The sequence below is a fragment of the Vespa crabro genome, chromosome 1, assembly GCF_910589235.1.
Source record: "Vespa crabro chromosome 1, iyVesCrab1.2, whole genome shotgun sequence".
Taxonomy (NCBI): domain Eukaryota; kingdom Metazoa; phylum Arthropoda; class Insecta; order Hymenoptera; family Vespidae; genus Vespa; species Vespa crabro.
This window is the reverse complement of record NC_060955.1, coordinates 4,141,594-4,160,149: the sequence shown is the minus strand read 5'-3', so window position 1 is coordinate 4,160,149 and position 18,556 is coordinate 4,141,594. Positions and strand designations below refer to the sequence as shown.

At 33.7% G+C, this 18,556-nt stretch overlaps 1 protein-coding gene across 11 annotated transcripts in view; it reads right to left on the bottom strand.

Moving 5' to 3' along the window:
* The window catches only part of LOC124432774 (protein timeless homolog), a 189,391-nt gene extending 171,048 nt beyond the window's left edge, over nucleotides 1–18,343 (bottom strand). For 8 of the 11 annotated variants that reach the window (XM_046981948.1, XM_046981949.1, XM_046981951.1 and 5 more), the window contains exons 1-15: nucleotides 18,104–18,343; nucleotides 17,811–17,966; nucleotides 17,591–17,744; nucleotides 17,330–17,510; nucleotides 17,119–17,250; nucleotides 16,936–17,031; nucleotides 16,690–16,853; nucleotides 13,579–13,696; nucleotides 12,361–12,623; nucleotides 11,552–11,684; nucleotides 11,332–11,486; nucleotides 9,736–9,869; nucleotides 9,489–9,642; nucleotides 9,293–9,373; nucleotides 1,913–2,010 (exon numbers count right to left, since the gene is read on the bottom strand). In XM_046981948.1, the coding sequence (XP_046837904.1) occupies nucleotides 1,913–2,010; nucleotides 9,293–9,373; nucleotides 9,489–9,642; nucleotides 9,736–9,869; nucleotides 11,332–11,486; nucleotides 11,552–11,684; nucleotides 12,361–12,623; nucleotides 13,579–13,696; nucleotides 16,690–16,853; nucleotides 16,936–17,031; nucleotides 17,119–17,250; nucleotides 17,330–17,510; nucleotides 17,591–17,744; nucleotides 17,811–17,904 (1,957 nt within the window). In that variant the 5' untranslated portion in view covers nucleotides 17,905–17,966; nucleotides 18,104–18,343. The remainder of the gene's footprint in view (nucleotides 1–1,912; nucleotides 2,011–9,292; nucleotides 9,374–9,488; nucleotides 9,643–9,735; nucleotides 9,870–11,331; nucleotides 11,487–11,551; nucleotides 11,685–12,360; nucleotides 12,624–13,578; nucleotides 13,697–16,689; nucleotides 16,854–16,935; nucleotides 17,032–17,118; nucleotides 17,251–17,329; nucleotides 17,511–17,590; nucleotides 17,745–17,810; nucleotides 17,967–18,103) is intronic. The other 3 variants (XM_046981946.1, XM_046981947.1, XM_046981953.1) reach the window with 3 other exon arrangements.
* Between the last annotated feature and the right edge of the window lie 213 nt (nucleotides 18,344–18,556).

The window sequence follows — 18,556 nt, the reverse complement described above, 5'->3', positions numbered from 1 at the left end:
GGAGATGAAAAGAAAGTAAACGCGATGCCGCAATCCATGTAAACGAGAAATTATGAGTGTGGTAAAAAGATAAACTATGGCTAATTGACGAACATACTCGAAATCATCTATATGCTCTTTTATCTTTAAGCTCTAAGATCGAATAATAAAAAGAAAAAGGTAATTTAATGAAAATTTGTGAACAAGTTTATTCTGTTGAATATAGAATATTTGAAATAAATATCAATTGATAATTATATATATATATATTGTATATGTAATACATATATATATATATATATATATTTCTTATATTATTGAATTATTATTAACGACAATCGATAAAGAAATCACTAGCAAGTATGGAAATATGATAGCTATGATCGCAGCCTCGTTACTCTAATGATATTTCTTTTTGAATTTACTAATATAATAGCCACGAAAATCACAAGGCAATATCTTTTTATACGCTACGTCGATTCATATATTTACATAGTAAATCATTAATGCTTAACGAGCGATTCTTATATTACGTAATGTTCTTCTGTTGTTGTTCGAGGATGTACCTACTAGCACAAGAATCAGATCATTTTACGAGCCGCTCTATCGTTAAAAGCAAACAAGAGATAATAAATAATATAAAATAGTCACGATAGGTAGAATATTTGTGAATAACATGAAAAATTATTGCGTATTGAGGATCAGAAATGTCCTCTGGTCATAATAAATCGGTATATGTGTATGCGTGTGCGTGTACCATATGACAAAGGCAATTTTAGAAAAGATGAAAATATTTAGAATGGGACCGGTCCATTGTACGACCGTATAGATATAATAAAACGGAGATAAATGCCGAACGAGAAAGGACGTAGTTATTCGTACATAAATTAGAAGTGTGAAATAAATACCAGCGGCGCGTTTAATTAAATTTTGTCTCATGATATATGTCCCGGTTATTACACACTGTTACTGCAAAAGCTCTCACGAATAAAATCAGCTATTTATATATTTTGCAGAATTTAATATCTTTGCGAAAAATAAAGTCTCGATTTTGACTTTAACTTCTAAAAAACGAAATAGATTCTATTCTTTGATCGTACAATTCATTAAATAATAATTAAAATTAATTTTACGTACCTTTTGTTCTGATCAAAGGGACGTCGAAACATCAACGAAAAAACGCGAAGGATAGAAAATTAGTTTAATAATTTTTCCTTCAAATCAGTTAAATTAGATCTAATTTATAGTATTAATGTAAAAATTACTTCTACCTTTCAGATCCTCGTACGATTAACGATAACTGAAACACCGACAGTGCTTTTTTCTCAAGAGACTACTACGTGTGCGGAGCACATAATTTTCACTATAAACCCAAGTTATAGCGATAATACCCTTGGTACGGAAAAAAAGTATTAAATGAGGCGAAGGTAGACATTTTTGCTCTATCGTAAACGAAACGTCCAAAGAAATCGTCTTTACTCCACTGGTCTCATTTTCCTTTTTTCTCTTTCTCTTCTTCTTCTTCTTTTTCTTCTTCTTTTTCTTTTAATTTAATCGCCATAAATGTTCCTTATTCTCATTCTAATTTTCTTCTGCTCTATATCTTAATTTCAATGTCAATTTGGCCAATCAGAGTGTTAAAAATCAATGTATTTGTGAGGTATAAAACCAAATTTTCTTTATTTTAAATTTTTTAACTTAAGACATCGATACGGCCAAATGGAAACTACGAAGTAGTTAATTTTTTTTCTTTTTTTTTATAATAATCACTAAGAGATAGAAAGATAGGGAAAGGGAGAAATAGAAGTTTCGTAGAACTCACAGTTTATGAGGTAGCCGAGAAATCAAGGAATTAAAATGCTAATGCAATATATGAAAGCAACTCGAAGCTTTCAACCAGCTCGAATATGTTAATTTTGTAAAAACTACTCACCACCGAGATCTGCAAAGAAGATTTCGCGGAGTGCTAGAAATTCTTCCTCCGGCGGTATATCAGCCCTTCCAAAGGAGTCGTTCTCCGGCCAGACTTCTCTGTAATATAATTTTGCAACATTTACTCGAACATCTTCTTTTACAAATAAGACGATAAGTGCATGACATTTCGTCTGATTTTATATTAATAAATCATTATGTACATACTTTTTGATAACATTGAAAATTTCTAAAGATTCTCGATAGAAGGAATAATATATTTATTGTGAAGCACGAAGAATACCGTACCCTTTAATTATCCTCCTAAATTATTCGATTTCATAGCCATATATTAATTTGTAACAAATGTCGCCATTTTCTAACCATCGATATTCGGAATGCACAGTGTAGTTAAAATCGTGGCATACCAAGCATATTACCATTCATCGTTATATGCATAAATGCCGTTAATAACAAGCGGTTACCAAATAATTGACTTACTATATGCTCATTCAACGTTCGATTACACTTCATCGCACCTTTTGGTTAAACGGATATGTATAATTGTTCGAATTAGTTTATGATAACTTGCAATCAGTCGTGCATACGTTTCACTCCGCGTAAAAGAATTTCAATATACGCGTTATGTATTAATAATTATAATTATAATATATATATATATATATAGAAAAAAAAAACAGTTTATATAGTATATTATTTAACGACGAAGTCGATGATAAATATATAGCTTACAAAGGTACATGTATGTACTTAGTTTAAACATCATACGTTATCGATAATACAATTATTTGTGTTAATTTGCTACGATCTAATTGCATCTCTAATACATGTCTGATACGTGATTGATAGGGCGTTACATACATTCATTTGAATAAATTACAATGCATTTGGGCGACACGTGCATCTATATACATATACTATATATAGATACAAATATATACATACAACATATACACACACATATATGTATATATATATATATATATATATATATATATATATGTACACCTATATCTACATAATTTACGAATGTATCGACTCTGAATATACGTGTTAAAGCATTGTTATATATTATCAGTGTGGACCAAACTCTGATATCTAGAGCATTATTTTTTTTTTCGTACTATAAAAAATATTTATAAAAGATCAATACTTTTTCTTAAGATCCTTCTCTATTTTTGTTTTTTTTTTTTTTATAATTATTGTTAAGCTTTTATTTTTTATTTCTCACAAAAAATTAATTGAACTTGTACGAGAATAAATTTTCAATTTCTTCTTTCTCTCTTATATTCTACGAATACTGAAACTACATTCTTGACAGTATAATAGAGATCTTATACATATACGTGTATATATATATATATATATATATATAATCTACGAATACGTGTTCGAAGCAAATACGGAAGAAGAAGATAATCAGGTGGCATGAGTTCTCGCTTAATACGAAGTAGTGGTTAGACGATCAAATAGAGCGTAAGCCATTTAACGCACACGACTTTCGTTATCTTCCGAGCAGAAATGTTTGCAGCCCGAAAGTAGGAAATTCGAAGGTTAGAGAAGCCCAGAGCATACGTGAAAGGTCCCGTGAACATTGCCACGATCTACACCAAGGTCCAACTCCTTACGAGTCGAGTGGTTCGCACCCTCCGAGAATCGCACCCTCGGACATTCTCGCATTCCTGATGCTGCTTTAACCCCTCAACTTCTTTTCTTTTCTTTTTTCATCTTGACACTATTCGAGCTTTCATTGACTGTAGTGTTACCTTTCTTTTGATATATTATTTTTACTAAAGTGTCACTTGTTTTGATTAACACCAAAAATATTTGGATTACACGTATAAAAAAAGAAAACCATTTTTTTTTTTTCGAAAATAATTATCATAAAAAATCATTTTTCTTTTTCTATCGTCAATAATAATAAGATGTTTATTCGATGATTAGCAATATGATAAGATCTTACTCTGAAATATACAAATAATATTTAAACGCAATTTAAGTGTTAATATTTCAAAATGAGATAACAGTAAATTAATATCAAGGCTCCGAATGTTTTAAAATTGTAATCGTTAGATAAATAAATAGAGAGAGAAAATTTAACTAAATATTAAAATAGAGAAAACAAGGAGAATAAGGAAGGAGAATCTTTCCTTTTGAAAAAGGGATGCAGTTGCAATTCACCTTACGTGAGCATCTCCTCGAATTTATGGAGAAGCTTGTCGTTCGACACTAAGACGATCGCTCACATCAAGATTTCATTGCATCTCCTATTCTCTTTTTCTCTCATTTTCTCTTTCTCTCTCTTTCTCTTTTTCTTTTCAATCTGTTTCTTTATTTTCGTAGTAGAAAGAATCGATATACAATAAATATACAATTTCAAGAAAATCACAACGATTTCGTTAAAAATATTTCGAAGTTATTCGTGAAGGTTATCAAATACAACCTCTCCACAATTCTTTTCACCACAGATAAGAAGAAAGCAATCGATCATTTCTAATAAAAATCAGTAAACGAAAGAAGAGAGATAGAGAGATAGAGAAAGAGAAAGAGAGAGAGAGAGAGAGAGAGAAAGAATGAAGATTGAAAGAGAAAATGAAAAGAAAAGGAAGAGTGGGAGACATTGCAATTCCATAAAAGCTGAGAGAGATGTCGTACCGTTTTAGGAAGCTTCTATTCCTGTGAGAGCGAAGGAACATCGAGAGAAAGGTGAAAGTCTGCGTACGTGACTTGAGGACAAAGGTAAAATCACATCTTGGTAGAAGTCTCTGTAAAAGGGTATAGTTAATGGCGGAGCACTCTTAACCCTGACGCGCTCTCTGCTTGCTAGTGGAGATGGCTCTCCTAGAGAATTTCACTCGGCTTGAATTTTAATAAAAAAAAAAAAAGAAAAAAAAGAAAAAAAAAAGGAAAAAAGAAAAAGGTGTAAAAGAAAGAGAAACGGAGAAAGAGAGATAGAAAATGAGAGAATGAGAGAGAGAGAGAGAGAGAGAGAGAGAGAGAGAGAGAGAAACAGAGAGAAACAGAGAGAAACAGAGAAATAGAAACTAAGAAAAAAAAATAGAAAAGAAAAAGGAAAAGGAAAATAATGAAAGATAAGAGACGAGACGAGACGTCTTATACCAAGAAATATACCGAAAGTCGAAATGAAAGCATCGTGGAAAAAGGAAAAAGTAAGAGAGACGTGAATCAAGGATAAAGACGCGACATCAGATTTGCCTCGAGGATACATCCATTTTGTACCAAGGAAAATTCTTACGCTACTGTTACTCTTTCCGCCACGATTTTCCGAGTCTTTATTTTCACAATGTACGAAGCAAGTGAAATAGAAACAAGCGATCTCATCTAATCTTTTACGTATGCACGATAAATATCGTTTGATATCGAATGCAGCGACATTATAATTGAGTCACTGACAATATAAAAAGGGGGGGAAAAAAAAAAAGAGAAAAAGAAAAAAATTATTAAAGAAAAAAAATATTTCATATAAAATGCACAAGTAAATACCTAATAAGCAGTATATATAAAGTCTAATAAATAAATAAATATATATATATATATATATATATATATATATATATAAGAGAAAAAAAAATTTAATCATCTTGCGAGAAAATACAATTACGATATGTATCAACGAGTTTCAAGCTCTCGACTTTGAGGATTTAACAGGATTGATTCTCGTACAAATTTTGTTCTGAAGAATAAAATCAGATGAACGATTCGTTTCGTTTACATGAGAGGAGACACGTAATCCGTTATATACTGAGCTGTCGCGTGGGTCAGAGAGCCCTACTAGGTACTTGGGGAAGCTTTTAGAAAGTGCGAAATCCCCAGGTCGAGGGTGAATCCAATAAGCGGACATTGCGAAGCTTCCGCAGGTGGCGAGTAGGAGAAGGTACCGGTAGAGCTGAAGATGGTACTAGTGATGGAAGTTATGGTGGTATAGGATGAAACGTAAGGGAGAAAAGAGGAACAGAAGAGTGAGAACACATTCTCCGTGGTTGAAGAAGTGGCTCGTATAGCGAGCTTCTGCTGGTGGCTTTCTGAATAGAAATCCACCACCATACAATCCCCATTATCCTTCGATTTGAAGTTTCACGACAAAGGAATCTCTCTCTTTCTCTCTCTCTCTCTCTCTCTCTCTCTCTTTTTCTCTCTCAGTAGAGGCGCTATTCTGAAACGCCAACGCCACTGATTTTGCATGGAATCGAACGAATAATTTCGGTATTGCCCGTGGCTGACAGCACGTGAAAGTCCACTCCTCTATTATTATCTATTTTACGTATCAGCAATCGCATCAGTAATCGATAGAACAGAGCGAACAAATCGAGAATAACGATTGATGATGAAGAAACGATTAAAACATTTCAAGATAGGAATTAGTATGAAATTTACATATTAAATTTACATATTCCTAAAGAATCAAATCTATTTTATTAACGAAGAATATCTTATATTTAAATCATACTTCGTAATTTTTTATTAGCCGTAATAGACAATATGAGTATGTAAATACGAGATAGGTAATATAAATATAGAAAATATTTCTATAATTGGAAATTCAAACGTTAGAGAAAAACGTGGATAGATATTAAACCTATGCGAAATATATTTGATATTCGTTTTTTCTCATTCGTTTCATCAGTTCATCGAACGGACAGGATATCCGAGGATTTGTATATTTGTTCTTGAATATCCTGTAGGGGAGAGAACGTCTGGAATGAATATATGTTATGTTGTATGTATATGTACAATTGTATGTGTATATCGATTGCCGTAATATTCATGTAACATTGTGAATGTGTTATTAATATTGCCCGCGCCTTACTCCGATTACAGAAGGGTCGGTCAACAGACTGTCATTTCCTTTTATCCTACTATGTGCACAAGGTCGCCATGGATCGTTTCTTTCCCATTATATACTAGCAGCGCTAAATCTTATCTCTCATAAACTGGACAAGAGAATATTGCAAAGGATCTCTTCGAACGATATAGCAACGATCTTGGATGGAACAAATTGCATGGTGAAGGATAAAAGGATAGTACTTTCGAAACATGTTATGACATATAATATCATTGAAAAAGAATATTCGTCGCATTATAAAAAAAGAAAAACAAAAGAAAAACAAAAAAAAGAAGGACAAGAAAAAAAATCAAAAAAAAAAAAAAAAAAAGAAAAAAAAAAGAAAAAAGAAAAATCTATCATACGAGGTTAAAAACTAACAACTTCATGTCAAACTTTCGATACGGCATAAGTACCTCCAACTTGACCCGTTCTTCCAAAACCATTTCGTTAGAAAATTATTATTCCATCAGAAATGGTTCTTCAGTATAAAACGAAACCATGAGATGAAGGTACCAAAAGGATAGTTCCGGAAAGTATAACCGTGCTTCAATTCAGGAGCTATTTCGATAGTAGCTTCCCTATTCTACACATGGTATCTACAAAGTAACTTAGTTGTTGTTCCATCAGACGAGTTACTTTTCTACAAAACGAAACCACGATGTTAGAATAGTTTCTCAAGTATGACGATGGGGTCATATTCGAGAGTCGATCCAATACAGACAGGCCTATTACACGTAAGGGAATTTATTTTTCCGAGGATAGGAAAGAAATAAAAGTTATGATAAAATAAAATAAGTCTCTAAAGATAAAGAGAAATTAACATCGGGATAAATCAATAGTACGGAACAAAAGAAACTCTTTCTGTTCGTTGACGATTTCGTCCGCAAAGAATAGCTTTCACGAGACAGTCGAAACGACGATTAAGCTTTCGAGGTGGAAGAGTAACCGAGGTGGAAGATAGAAACAAGTTGGCGAAGGGACACACAGGCGCATTTGTAGACGGAGAACTTCAAAGACCTGGATGGGTACCACCAATTCACCTCGATGAACCGCCGTATACTCTCGCGTTACAAGAGCCGTGCATCCCTTTAAGATTTAATGTAATGTAAATATCTGTGGCAGTGTAAACGCTCGACTGTTCGTTGCTTAATTGCCCGGGTGATCGAAAAGAGCGAACGTTGAGAGAGTCTGAAGGGTTCGATAAAACAAGCGAAAGGATAGAGAAAGAAAGAGAGAAAAAGAAAGAGAGAGGGAGAGAGAAAGAGAGAGAAAATAACAGAGAGGAAGGGAGAAAGAGAGAAAATTGACGAATAATTCGGTCTAGATATTAGGATTAAATAATCATGATAGTTTGAACGTAAATTTATCTCTTTTGGACGTGAAACATTATGTTAACAAGGCGAAGATAATTTCACTTATTATATCGTTCTTATATCGATGTAAGAATTATGATTTAACGAAAAAAATACGATTTTAGTGCACTGCCACATTCAAAAGGCTATGCAAATACTTCCGCTTATTTTATGCATTCGCCTAATGTACTTGAAAAAGGTGAGAGAAAGGTAGAGGGACAGCCTTGAAAAATAAGATTATGTTAGCTGAGGAGTCCATGTAAATTTTGCTACGAACTTCATGCAAATCAGGTGCCTAAACTTTGGAGGGGAGAAGAAAAAAGAAAAGAAAGGAAAAAAAAATGAAAAAGAAAAAAGATTCGAAGGGAGATTATATTCCGCGCGAGGCTTCGCACATAAATAACCCGATAAAGAGTTTCGCGTCTCTCGTTCGCTTTTGTTCTCTTCTTTCTCATTCTCTTTGTCCCCCCTAAACCTTCGATTCGCGAGAGATTTTTGAGGCTGCGTTTACGCCGGTATTAAAAACTATTCGGGAGTCCGGGCAAAGAAGAAAAGCTTAAATGGAGGAAGCACAAAAGGCTTTGGCGTGAATTTATTCGAGCACGGTCGTCGCCCTAGCTGCGTTTCAAACGGCGGTCAAAAATTCATCGGTTGTACAAGAATAAATCCCAACTTTTCGTTCACTTTCTAACCCCATTACACCGAAGTCCATTGTTTGTTAAAACAAAGCATTCACGAGGTCGGCTTCCCAGCAACATCGAGGTTACTCCGAGCCATCTACCGTCGCAGTATATTGTGCTTTGCTGAAAAAAGACGAGGGTTTCTAACAAAGAAAAAGGTAGTGGGCTTTTTCCTGAATACATTAGAAGACGAGTCGCGCCTCGCGTCACCACGTGAATTCACGATTATATGCTCTAATTGGTCTGACGTTACTCTCAGATGACGGAGAACCTCTTTTATCTTAAACCCCAAAAGGCAAGAATTCGTATGAAAAAAATTCCATAAAACGCGTGCGAAAAATTCCAATTGTCCACAAAAAACATTAAGCATGGGGATTTTATAATAAATTAATTTTTTTTTTAATTTAAAAAGTAAACATTTTAACGGCATTGTTGTATTGTCATGATAGCTTATATAATTATAAGCATATAACATTTGAAAATATTAAAAAAAAAATCCTTACCGACAAGCTCGCAAAAGTCCAACAGCATTCTCAAAGTGCTTCAATCGTAATAGTTTTTGAATTCTCTTCATTGCATCACTCCTAAAAACAAGTTCGATAGTTTTGCATAAAATTAAACGAAAAAGGATTTCTTTTACAGTCGTCGAATAAGAATTAAAATCTCGTTATAAGATAATTAAGAAAAAAGTGGATATACTTTTGATCGTCGACAGGTGTATCAAGTGTTGCATCAAATGGCATCATTTCCGGCATCGAGCCTCCATCTTGCATCACCACAGATAATTCCGGTACCAGATCGTCCCAACGATCTTCTAAGCTCGGGTTAGGTGCTTCTTCTTTCTGCGATACAGCTATAAAAGTTTCAAAGAAAATATTAAAGAGAAAAATAAACGAGAGAACGACTTTAACGGGTACAAACTCTGTACAAATTCTCTACATCTTACATTTCTGCTTTCTACTTTTGTGTCGCTTCTTCTTCAACTTCTGCACGATGAGACTTCGTTGTCCCTTGGCGCAAAACTGTTCCAACATCTTTAGAAAAATGTGGGTGGTCGTTACTAGGTCGATCAGGTATTTCCTGCAAACGCGAGATTAAACAACTTATTTCTTGAGATTCTCCTTGGGATTCTGCGTTACCGAGATAACGAGATCTTTTGCAAGCTGACACAATGCTAAATAAGATGTCTCGCAGGTAACCTAGTTCTTGCGATTCACATCCTTAAAACGGAATTCTCGTCTTACATTTAAAGAAGTGGAAATGGTACTTGTACAATAATGATCGCACTGTATATGCGCTTGACATCAAGAAATAAAATGAATAAAATAGATAATTAAACGAATAAAAGACAAAGCTAATGATTCGATAAATTCTCGAAATCATTTCGATGTTCATTTTAAAGAAAATTTCTCGAATGATTATATACTGCGAGTAGTTTTATTAGATATAGAATATCGGTGAGTCTTTGTGACAATGAGAATAAACAACACGGGCAAACAATGCGACAACAATGTTAGCCGTCAAGAGTGGCAACAGTAACGGTTAATTTATCAATTTATACTCTAACGGGGTGCTGCCGGGAAAGTTTGACAGAGTCTTCGGAACTATGTTTTCCACAGCATCGCCGAGACGTCAAAGCGACGAGACGATATCGCGGTAGTACACCGCGGCGCCCTTACATTTCCGTCGTGGAAATCCCAGGAAAAGCCGTCAAACTCATAGCAACTTGAACACCCACCGCCTTTCCCCATTTCGCTTGGCCGGAAGGTCGATAAAAGTTGTTTATTCCGGCAAGAAACGAAGAAAAAGTGGGAAGAGAAGAGCTATTCGGTAAAGAAGAGAAAGGATAGGGGATGAGAATCGGTGAAAAGGAGAAAAGAAATAGCCAAAAAAGGATAGAGTTGCGTTAGTAGAAGTGGATGGAAAAAAAAAAAAAAAAAAAGAAAAGAGGATGAAGAGGCAGGCATGGCAAAGAAGTCGATCGATTGATCTGAAAGTGAATCAATCTGTCTGCGATAGATAAAACTTTCGGTAAACAGTTCTTTTTTTTTTCGTTCGACAATACCAGGCAAATCGATAAGAGTCGGCTCGATGTCGAGAGACACGAACAAGATAAGTATGCCGACGAACGTAACGCCTTTCGCGTAAAATTGAGAACAGGCAAGAAGCAAGAGATTCGTTGAAAATCAAAGAGAAAATATATTTAAGTTTGGAGAACTCGACGGGCCAAGTACTCGTCGTTCGCTCCCCCGCGTTTCTCAAACTTTTCAATCTCGTTACTGTCTCAGAACTTGGCAGACCATTTGAAACTTATTAATTACTTCTGCCAAGTTTTTACTGTCGCGTAATTTTAATTACGGAACGTAAGCTCTAAGACCGACTAATGACGCTGAGTCGTTTGGTTACCAGCGCTTCGTTTTTACTCCTCCCTGATCGATCAAACGTTATAATACGACTACGTATATTATTTTAACGATGTAAATGTTATTCAAAGTATCGCATTGACGTTGTAAACACGATACAAGAATAATTCTTTACTAACCGTGACATTTTAAGTTCATCAAAGTTGAGAAGCTGAGAGAGTATCGTTTCCCGATATTCCGGCACATAAAATACGTTGCTTTTAATGACCTTACTAGATTCTCTTATATCTTGATCCGGACTTTTATCCATCGCCATTAAGGTATGAAGGAGTTCCTAAAATATTATACGTCATTTCAACAATTCCATCGATCATTCCTTCCCTCATATACTTTCCTCACCTTATATGCTTTCAAAGCCAAATGCAATCTGTGAGACCATATCGGTATCCTCACCTTATCGGTAACGATCATCTCATAATACTGATTCATTTGTCTTTGTATTATATAAAATATTTCCGTGGATATAGTTTCGCTATGAAAAAAAAAAAAAATCAAATAAAATCATATTCTATCCGTCATAGATTTATACATAAAAAAAAAAAAGAAAAAAAAAAATAACACATTTTCGAGTCACGAAGTCTTTTTTTTTCGAAAAAAAAAAAAAAAGAAAAAGCAAACGAAAGTGAATTTGCACGTACGCACAAATTGATCGCATACGAAACTTCTGACAAACTTTAAGCCTCAAAGCGTACACTGCTTAAGTTGGAAATAAGATGAGTTAAAGAAAAAGATAGATAGATAGATAGATAAAGAGAACGAGAGAGTAAGAGAGAGAGAAAGAGTGAGAGAGAGTGTGTATATGTGTAAATATATATAGGTACGTATATACAGTCACGAGAACTGAGAACTAGAAAGTGCACTTCGTACAGACGCATCCAAAAAAGCGACGATGCGTAAAACGAGTTCGGAAACTCGTTCTCCCACCGCTTATATCGAACAGCAACTACTCCGCAACGAGAGGGATATCCGTGACCTTCAGTTTACCGAAAATAAAGTCATCTACTTCCTCTCTCTTTCTCTCTGTTTCTCTCTCTCTCTCTCTCTCTCTCTCTCTCTCTCTCTCTCTCTCTCTCTCTCTCTCTCTCTCTCTCTCTCTCTCTCTCTCTCTCTCTCTCTCTTATTTACTCGTTAATGCACCTTTAACTTACCTCACATATTTTACTTGAAACTTGTAACATCGATTAAATTCCATAAAAAAACGTAATGCCCAGAGATAACAACTGCTCTCTGCTGAATCACATTGAACGTCACTAATAACGCAGGATTTTGCGTGTTTCATTACTGGATTGTATACACCATTAAGAAATTCCACGCAAAATTCTTTCAAGAAAAGTCTTACGCTTAATGCTGATCTTCGTTCGTTCATTGAATCCTGCATCGCCAATTTGTTCTTCGGTTTCTTTACTTTCGTCTGTTGAAAATAGAAAATTCGTAAGTTCATTTCGAAATTCCAACGTTTCGAAGAAGGATCGTAAAGAAAATTTGCGAAGCACGTAGAAATGTGATGTAATGTATATAAAAAGAAGTAAATGGCATCGTTCTGTCGTAATGGCATGATCTAAGCACGTTAAAAAGAGGAGAAAAAGAGCGAACGAAGTGGATGTAAGAAGAGTGTAAAAGTCCTGCATAATAGGTCTTACCGGCACCTAGCTAGAATGATGCTTTCAAACACCCATGAACTAACCCATGGACGTGAGCTACGAGCAAATTTATGACGGTACATAATGAAAACGTGGCACGTGGATACCAGGAAAAGTTTTGCTGTTCTCGAAGACTCGGAGATAGGATAGAAGAGGGGTAATAGTAATGTGAGAGAAAGTGAGAAAGAGAGAGAGAGAGAGAGAGAGAGAGAGAGAGAAAAGGATAGCACTTCGCACAGTAAAAGAGGGTAGAGACGCAATCTAAACGCAAGAGGATGAGACAGAAGAAGCCGAGTTTTAAGGAGGGTAAGAGAGAAGAACAGCTGACCCACTTTTAAATGCTTCAAAGTGCCATTAAGAATAGGCCGAACTCTAATTACGCAAGGATAACTCTAATTAACAAGCGTATTTTCATTCGAATCCGAACGAGCTCTTCTCACTTACTCCGTTAATGAAAACTAACGCGAAAAGCCACCTGCCTAATTGAATAAGCCATTTTCTTTACGCGATTTTATTCCCTCTGACTTTTTCTATCTCTTTATTATATTTTCTTTTCTTTTTTCCTTTTATACGAGATAAGTTTTATAGTCGAACAAAAGGAAGAACAAAAAAAAAAAAAAAGAAAAACAAAAAAAAGAAAAAGAAAAAAACACAAACACACACATAGAAAAAGCATCGATCTGTAACATTTCTAAAGCACGTATAATAGCTTGCATTTGTCCTTACCTTTTGGGAATTGAACTCGAGTGCCTCGACTTTTTCATAAGGTTTGTGACATAACATTTGATTATCTCCGATTGCTTTCATATTTTGTACCACATAAGTACCACCAAAACGTGAATGCCTGGGAAAAATGTTCAAATAACATAAATATTCTAAATTTTAAATGTGTATGTGTCTATGTGCGTGTGTGTGTGTGTGTGTATTTATGTTATTTCATGAAAATTTACGAGCACGATATGAAACGATAAAAGTATCAAAACGTATTGTTACTTTTTATCGATGTGAAAAGTATATATTATTTATGCTGATACAAAATGTCATTCCATAGAAAAGGCTCATATAGAAAAGGCAGGAATAAATGGATACATTTGAGGTAAGTACTTCTCCAAGAAGACACAGAGTGGATACGGCAACTTTCAATCTTTGATTGAAGATAGAACCCAGTACTCGATTCCAAGTTCTTAAGTAAAAGAGAGCTTATCATTCAAATCCAATTTTATCCATAACTCCTGAAAATCCAATCAATGGAATAGAAGACGGCTGTCATCGGCAGATAGTTTCTTAAATGACGAAGGCAGCCTCCTTCACTTTCTCCTATTTCGCGGCTCTCTTTCTTTCTCTCATTCCCTCCCTGTTAACTTCTCGCACTCAATTCCTCTTTCCTTTTTCCTTTACAACTTCTCCCCCCCCCCCTCATACTCTATCTACGAATTCATTTACGTGGTATTTCTACCCGTACCATTTTCCAATCGTCGATTAAATTTTTCAAACTACAATATGCGGAAAGATTGATGCTGAATTTGGACCATTCGTGAAATTAAACCAGGCCATTCGAGAAATTCATTTGTTCGGAAGTAAATAATTGAGAAAACAAAAAGAAAATTCTTTTTCGTCGAAAAATATACGTGATAATATGTAATATTAATTTACAAGTACTTTTAGAAAACGAGTATGTACTGTGTTAACATTAAAATATATTTAACAAATAAATAGAAAATAATATTGAAAAAAAAAAAAAAGAAAAAGAAAATATAGAATCACCATATATCTTAGAACTTGACTTATCCATACATCGATCCTATTTGCGCGTCGTACAGCCGACTTTTACCCCCTTAACCCCGAAGACTCACGAGACAAGAGTAAAAAAAAAAGAAGGAACTCCAGGATGGGCTTGCGTCTCGATTCTGCTGCTCCTGACTCGTAGCTCGGTCGCTTTATCGTTTTCCGATCGACTTATCCCAACGTTCGACTATGGGAAAGGGGAGAAAGATAAAGTAAAAAGAAAAGAAGAAGCGAATTTTTTTCACCCAACCCCCATTTCCTTTCAAGTCGCAAAAAGCATTTCGCGTTGAGCACACGGCCTTGCGAGAATAGAAGAAAGCAAGAGAGTGAGAAATGTATATATGTCTATGTGTATGTAGCTGTGTGTATAGCTGTGTGTGTGTATGAGAGGGTGGCCTGAACGAAGAAGGAGCTCGTTACTAGAATACAGCTCGCTTCTTCCCAACAAGTGGATAAAAGCCTTCTATTCGCGCGCGTTCAAACCCGGCAGTCCTATCTTAAAAACTAGGTCATATTCATTACAACATATGCGTCGTCGTCGTCGTCGTCGTCGTCGTCGCCATAGTGCGAGAGAAGCAACACTAGCCGGAGCAACATGAGTAAGAGAACGATCGCGATTCAACCTAAAAGATATCCGGTGTTGAGTAGCGTAGTCATCAGAAAGCCAGCCTCTACATGCTTTTCTCACATAGCATTTATACCTTCTCGGCACTTATACTCGTTGGACCGTTAAAATGAAAACAACTTATAAGAGAAAATTCAAACTTATGAATCGGAATTTTTACAAAATTGTATTTTAAATGAAATCAACAGTCGAATAATATGATGGATATAAAATAATTTAATATAGTCGAATATAATATTAGATGTTTCCTAAACAAATTCCTTTTTTTTTTTCTTTTTTCCTTTTAATTCGACTTGATAAATTAATTATCATTTTACTTTCGTATCAATGGTTTTAAATCGAAAAAAAAGAACTTCTTTTTTTTATTTCATTGAGTTCCAGCAGAAATTAAAATTAAATTCGATTAGACATCAAAATTCCAATTTCAAGGCAATTTAAAAAAAAAAAAAAAAAAAAAAAAAAAAAACAAGGACTACAACAATGCTGGCTAAAAACGCTTAATATTTTATAGTCTTTGTATATTCAATTCCTTATTTCATTTGAAAATGTTTTCAAATGTAAAAATCTCAGATTCATAAGTCTGAATGTCCCCTTGTCAGAGCTAGAAGCGGTAGAATGCGCATAGTGCAGTTCAACGTGTCGAGTCTGGAATCTTCTCGGTTTAATACATCACCGTTTCGTGCTCGCGCACACGATGGAATGAATGAAATGAATTGAGGAAAAAAACGTGACACCCCATATCGGTATCTATAAAAAATGAATCGCCACGAAAGAAAATACATCGTGTAAAGATTTTTAAGAAACGCGACGTTAAATATATTGAAAGTACAAAATGATTTAATAATCTCGACTTGATATTTTAATATAACGTGTTGATAAAAAAAAAAAAAAAAAAAAAAAAAAAATAACAAGAATAAGAATTTCAGAATTATGAATAGGAACGAGGAATCGGATTATGTACAATTTAGAGCATAAAATTAGAGAATCGCCGCGAGATTTGTAAAAAAGATATTCCTTAACGATTTCGAGTGTCATTCAAGAAAAAATTAAGGAATCATAATAAGAAAACGAGAGGATTTTGTTTAAATTAATATGACATGAATTTAATAGCGAACTTGGAGCTTTTTATTGCGTGCAGAATTCTGAAAGATTCGCTTGAAAAGCTTTAAGAAGACGGGAGATATGAAAGCGATAAAAATCTGACCCAAATAAGAAGATAAGATCTACGAAGGTGTGATCTTAAAATTTTATTCATACAGTTATATGTTTTTCCATGTTATGTTGTTAATTATAAGTTTATAAATAAATGGGTCACGAGTGAACTAAGAACTCCACTCAAAGTCAAATTCTCACATTTCTAAGCAGTCTAAGACACAATCTTATTTTTTTGTAGCATTTTATAATGTTTATATAATAATTAACCTTACCTAGCACCAGCGTACTTCTTTAATTTTTCAAATTTTTCCAATTTTTCTTTCTGTCGTATAGATAGTAACTGTGCTTCATCCTTTTCCTTTTCTATTGTACTACGCTGCAAACCTGCTGATGCCAACTGACTTGCACTTTGATCACGTAACATTAATGATATAATCTATAAAAGTATATATTAAATATCAGAATACAATTTAATATACAAAATTGTAATATTTTATTCTGAAGTTTATAATGTATACCTCTAAAATTTGCATATGATATTGCTGTTCTTTAGTACTACTTGCAATGAAGAGTAATATATCTACAATACCAGATGCATGAAGTGCGAATAATACCTGTAAATAACAAATATCTTGTAAAATAACTCCTTCAATTATCATAAAAAAATAAAAAAATAAAAACAATATAATCACATAAGTTACCTGATCATGAACCGTAGCATCATTATCAGGACGCTTTTCATTTTCATCAGGAGGAACTTGAAGTATATTCCTGATTAATGCTAAAATTCTTTCAATAATCATCTCATTCTCTTCCCCTCTTTCCATATTATCCTATCATAATAATTAAATTTTGAAAAGAACTTATTCTAAATGAATATTTTCTAGCAATAACTTCCAAAGTAAAACTTACAATACTAAAGATTGAGGTCAAGCGATTATTAACTATTGTCCATACTTGATCATCTGCTAAAGCCACTTTATAACTTTGCAGATGTGATATTATTTGTAAATAGAAACTACGCATAGTCTTTTCCATAGGTATTTGTTCATTATAAATTAATAAAGCAGGACTTGTTAAATTAATAATTAACCTAATAAATATGAAGTTTACATAGAAATATTATATCCATATAATTAAGCTTGTTATTTAAACCTATATATCAAAACTTGCCTTAATAATACATCCCATAATTCAAGTTTATCAAAGTGTTGTATAAAAATTCTTATGAGATCAGATTGAAGTAATTTTGCCTGGCCAAGATAACGACGTATAGTATGAACATCGTCATCCCTTTTTAAGTATTTTATCAAATCCTTTATAACATCTATAACATATTAAAAATAAGATCTCCATCATGTCATCATCATTAACTTATATCTAACCAGCTCACCTAGACAATGTTTATCCAAATAATACTTTTTTCCATCATAATAGCCCAATGCAGCACAAGTGGCTGCTAATTCAGCAGATATATAATCTGCCATTATTGCATTAGAATGTTTTTAAACCAACTGCAGCAAGTAATATTAATAGAATGATTATCCAGCTAAATATATTTTTAAAAATGATTATTACAGTCAAATCTAAATAAATTAGATTCAAGAAGAATATATATAATGTTTATGAGGATAAAAGTTTAGTTTATCAGATCTTTTTTTTATTTACTATATATTTTTTACATACTTGCTATAATACCTTGAAATATGAATATTCCGGTTTTAGAGGTTAGAAACTCCAAAATAGTGTACGTTGTAAGAAAAAATTCTAACAATGAACTATTTTTATCAAACGAAAACACTGCTGTATATCAATAAACAATAAAATAATTATTTAATCATTAAAATAACACTTAAATAACTTTGTTACAATATTATACATATGCGATACATATATTCAAAGCAACAGGTGAAAAAGCGCGCGAAAATTTACTGCAGCACGCGATCGAGTAACAAAGAACGGCCAATCAGAAAGCAAATAACAAATGAATCTTCGAAAATAAAATATGAACACTGCGTAGTAAATGTTCTTCCTTTTTTTTTTTTAATTTTTAATTGGAAAACGTCATTGTTTGCTAATTATTAAATTTCTTATTCGCATTAAAAAATTCATGAATATTTTATATTAATTGATGAATTA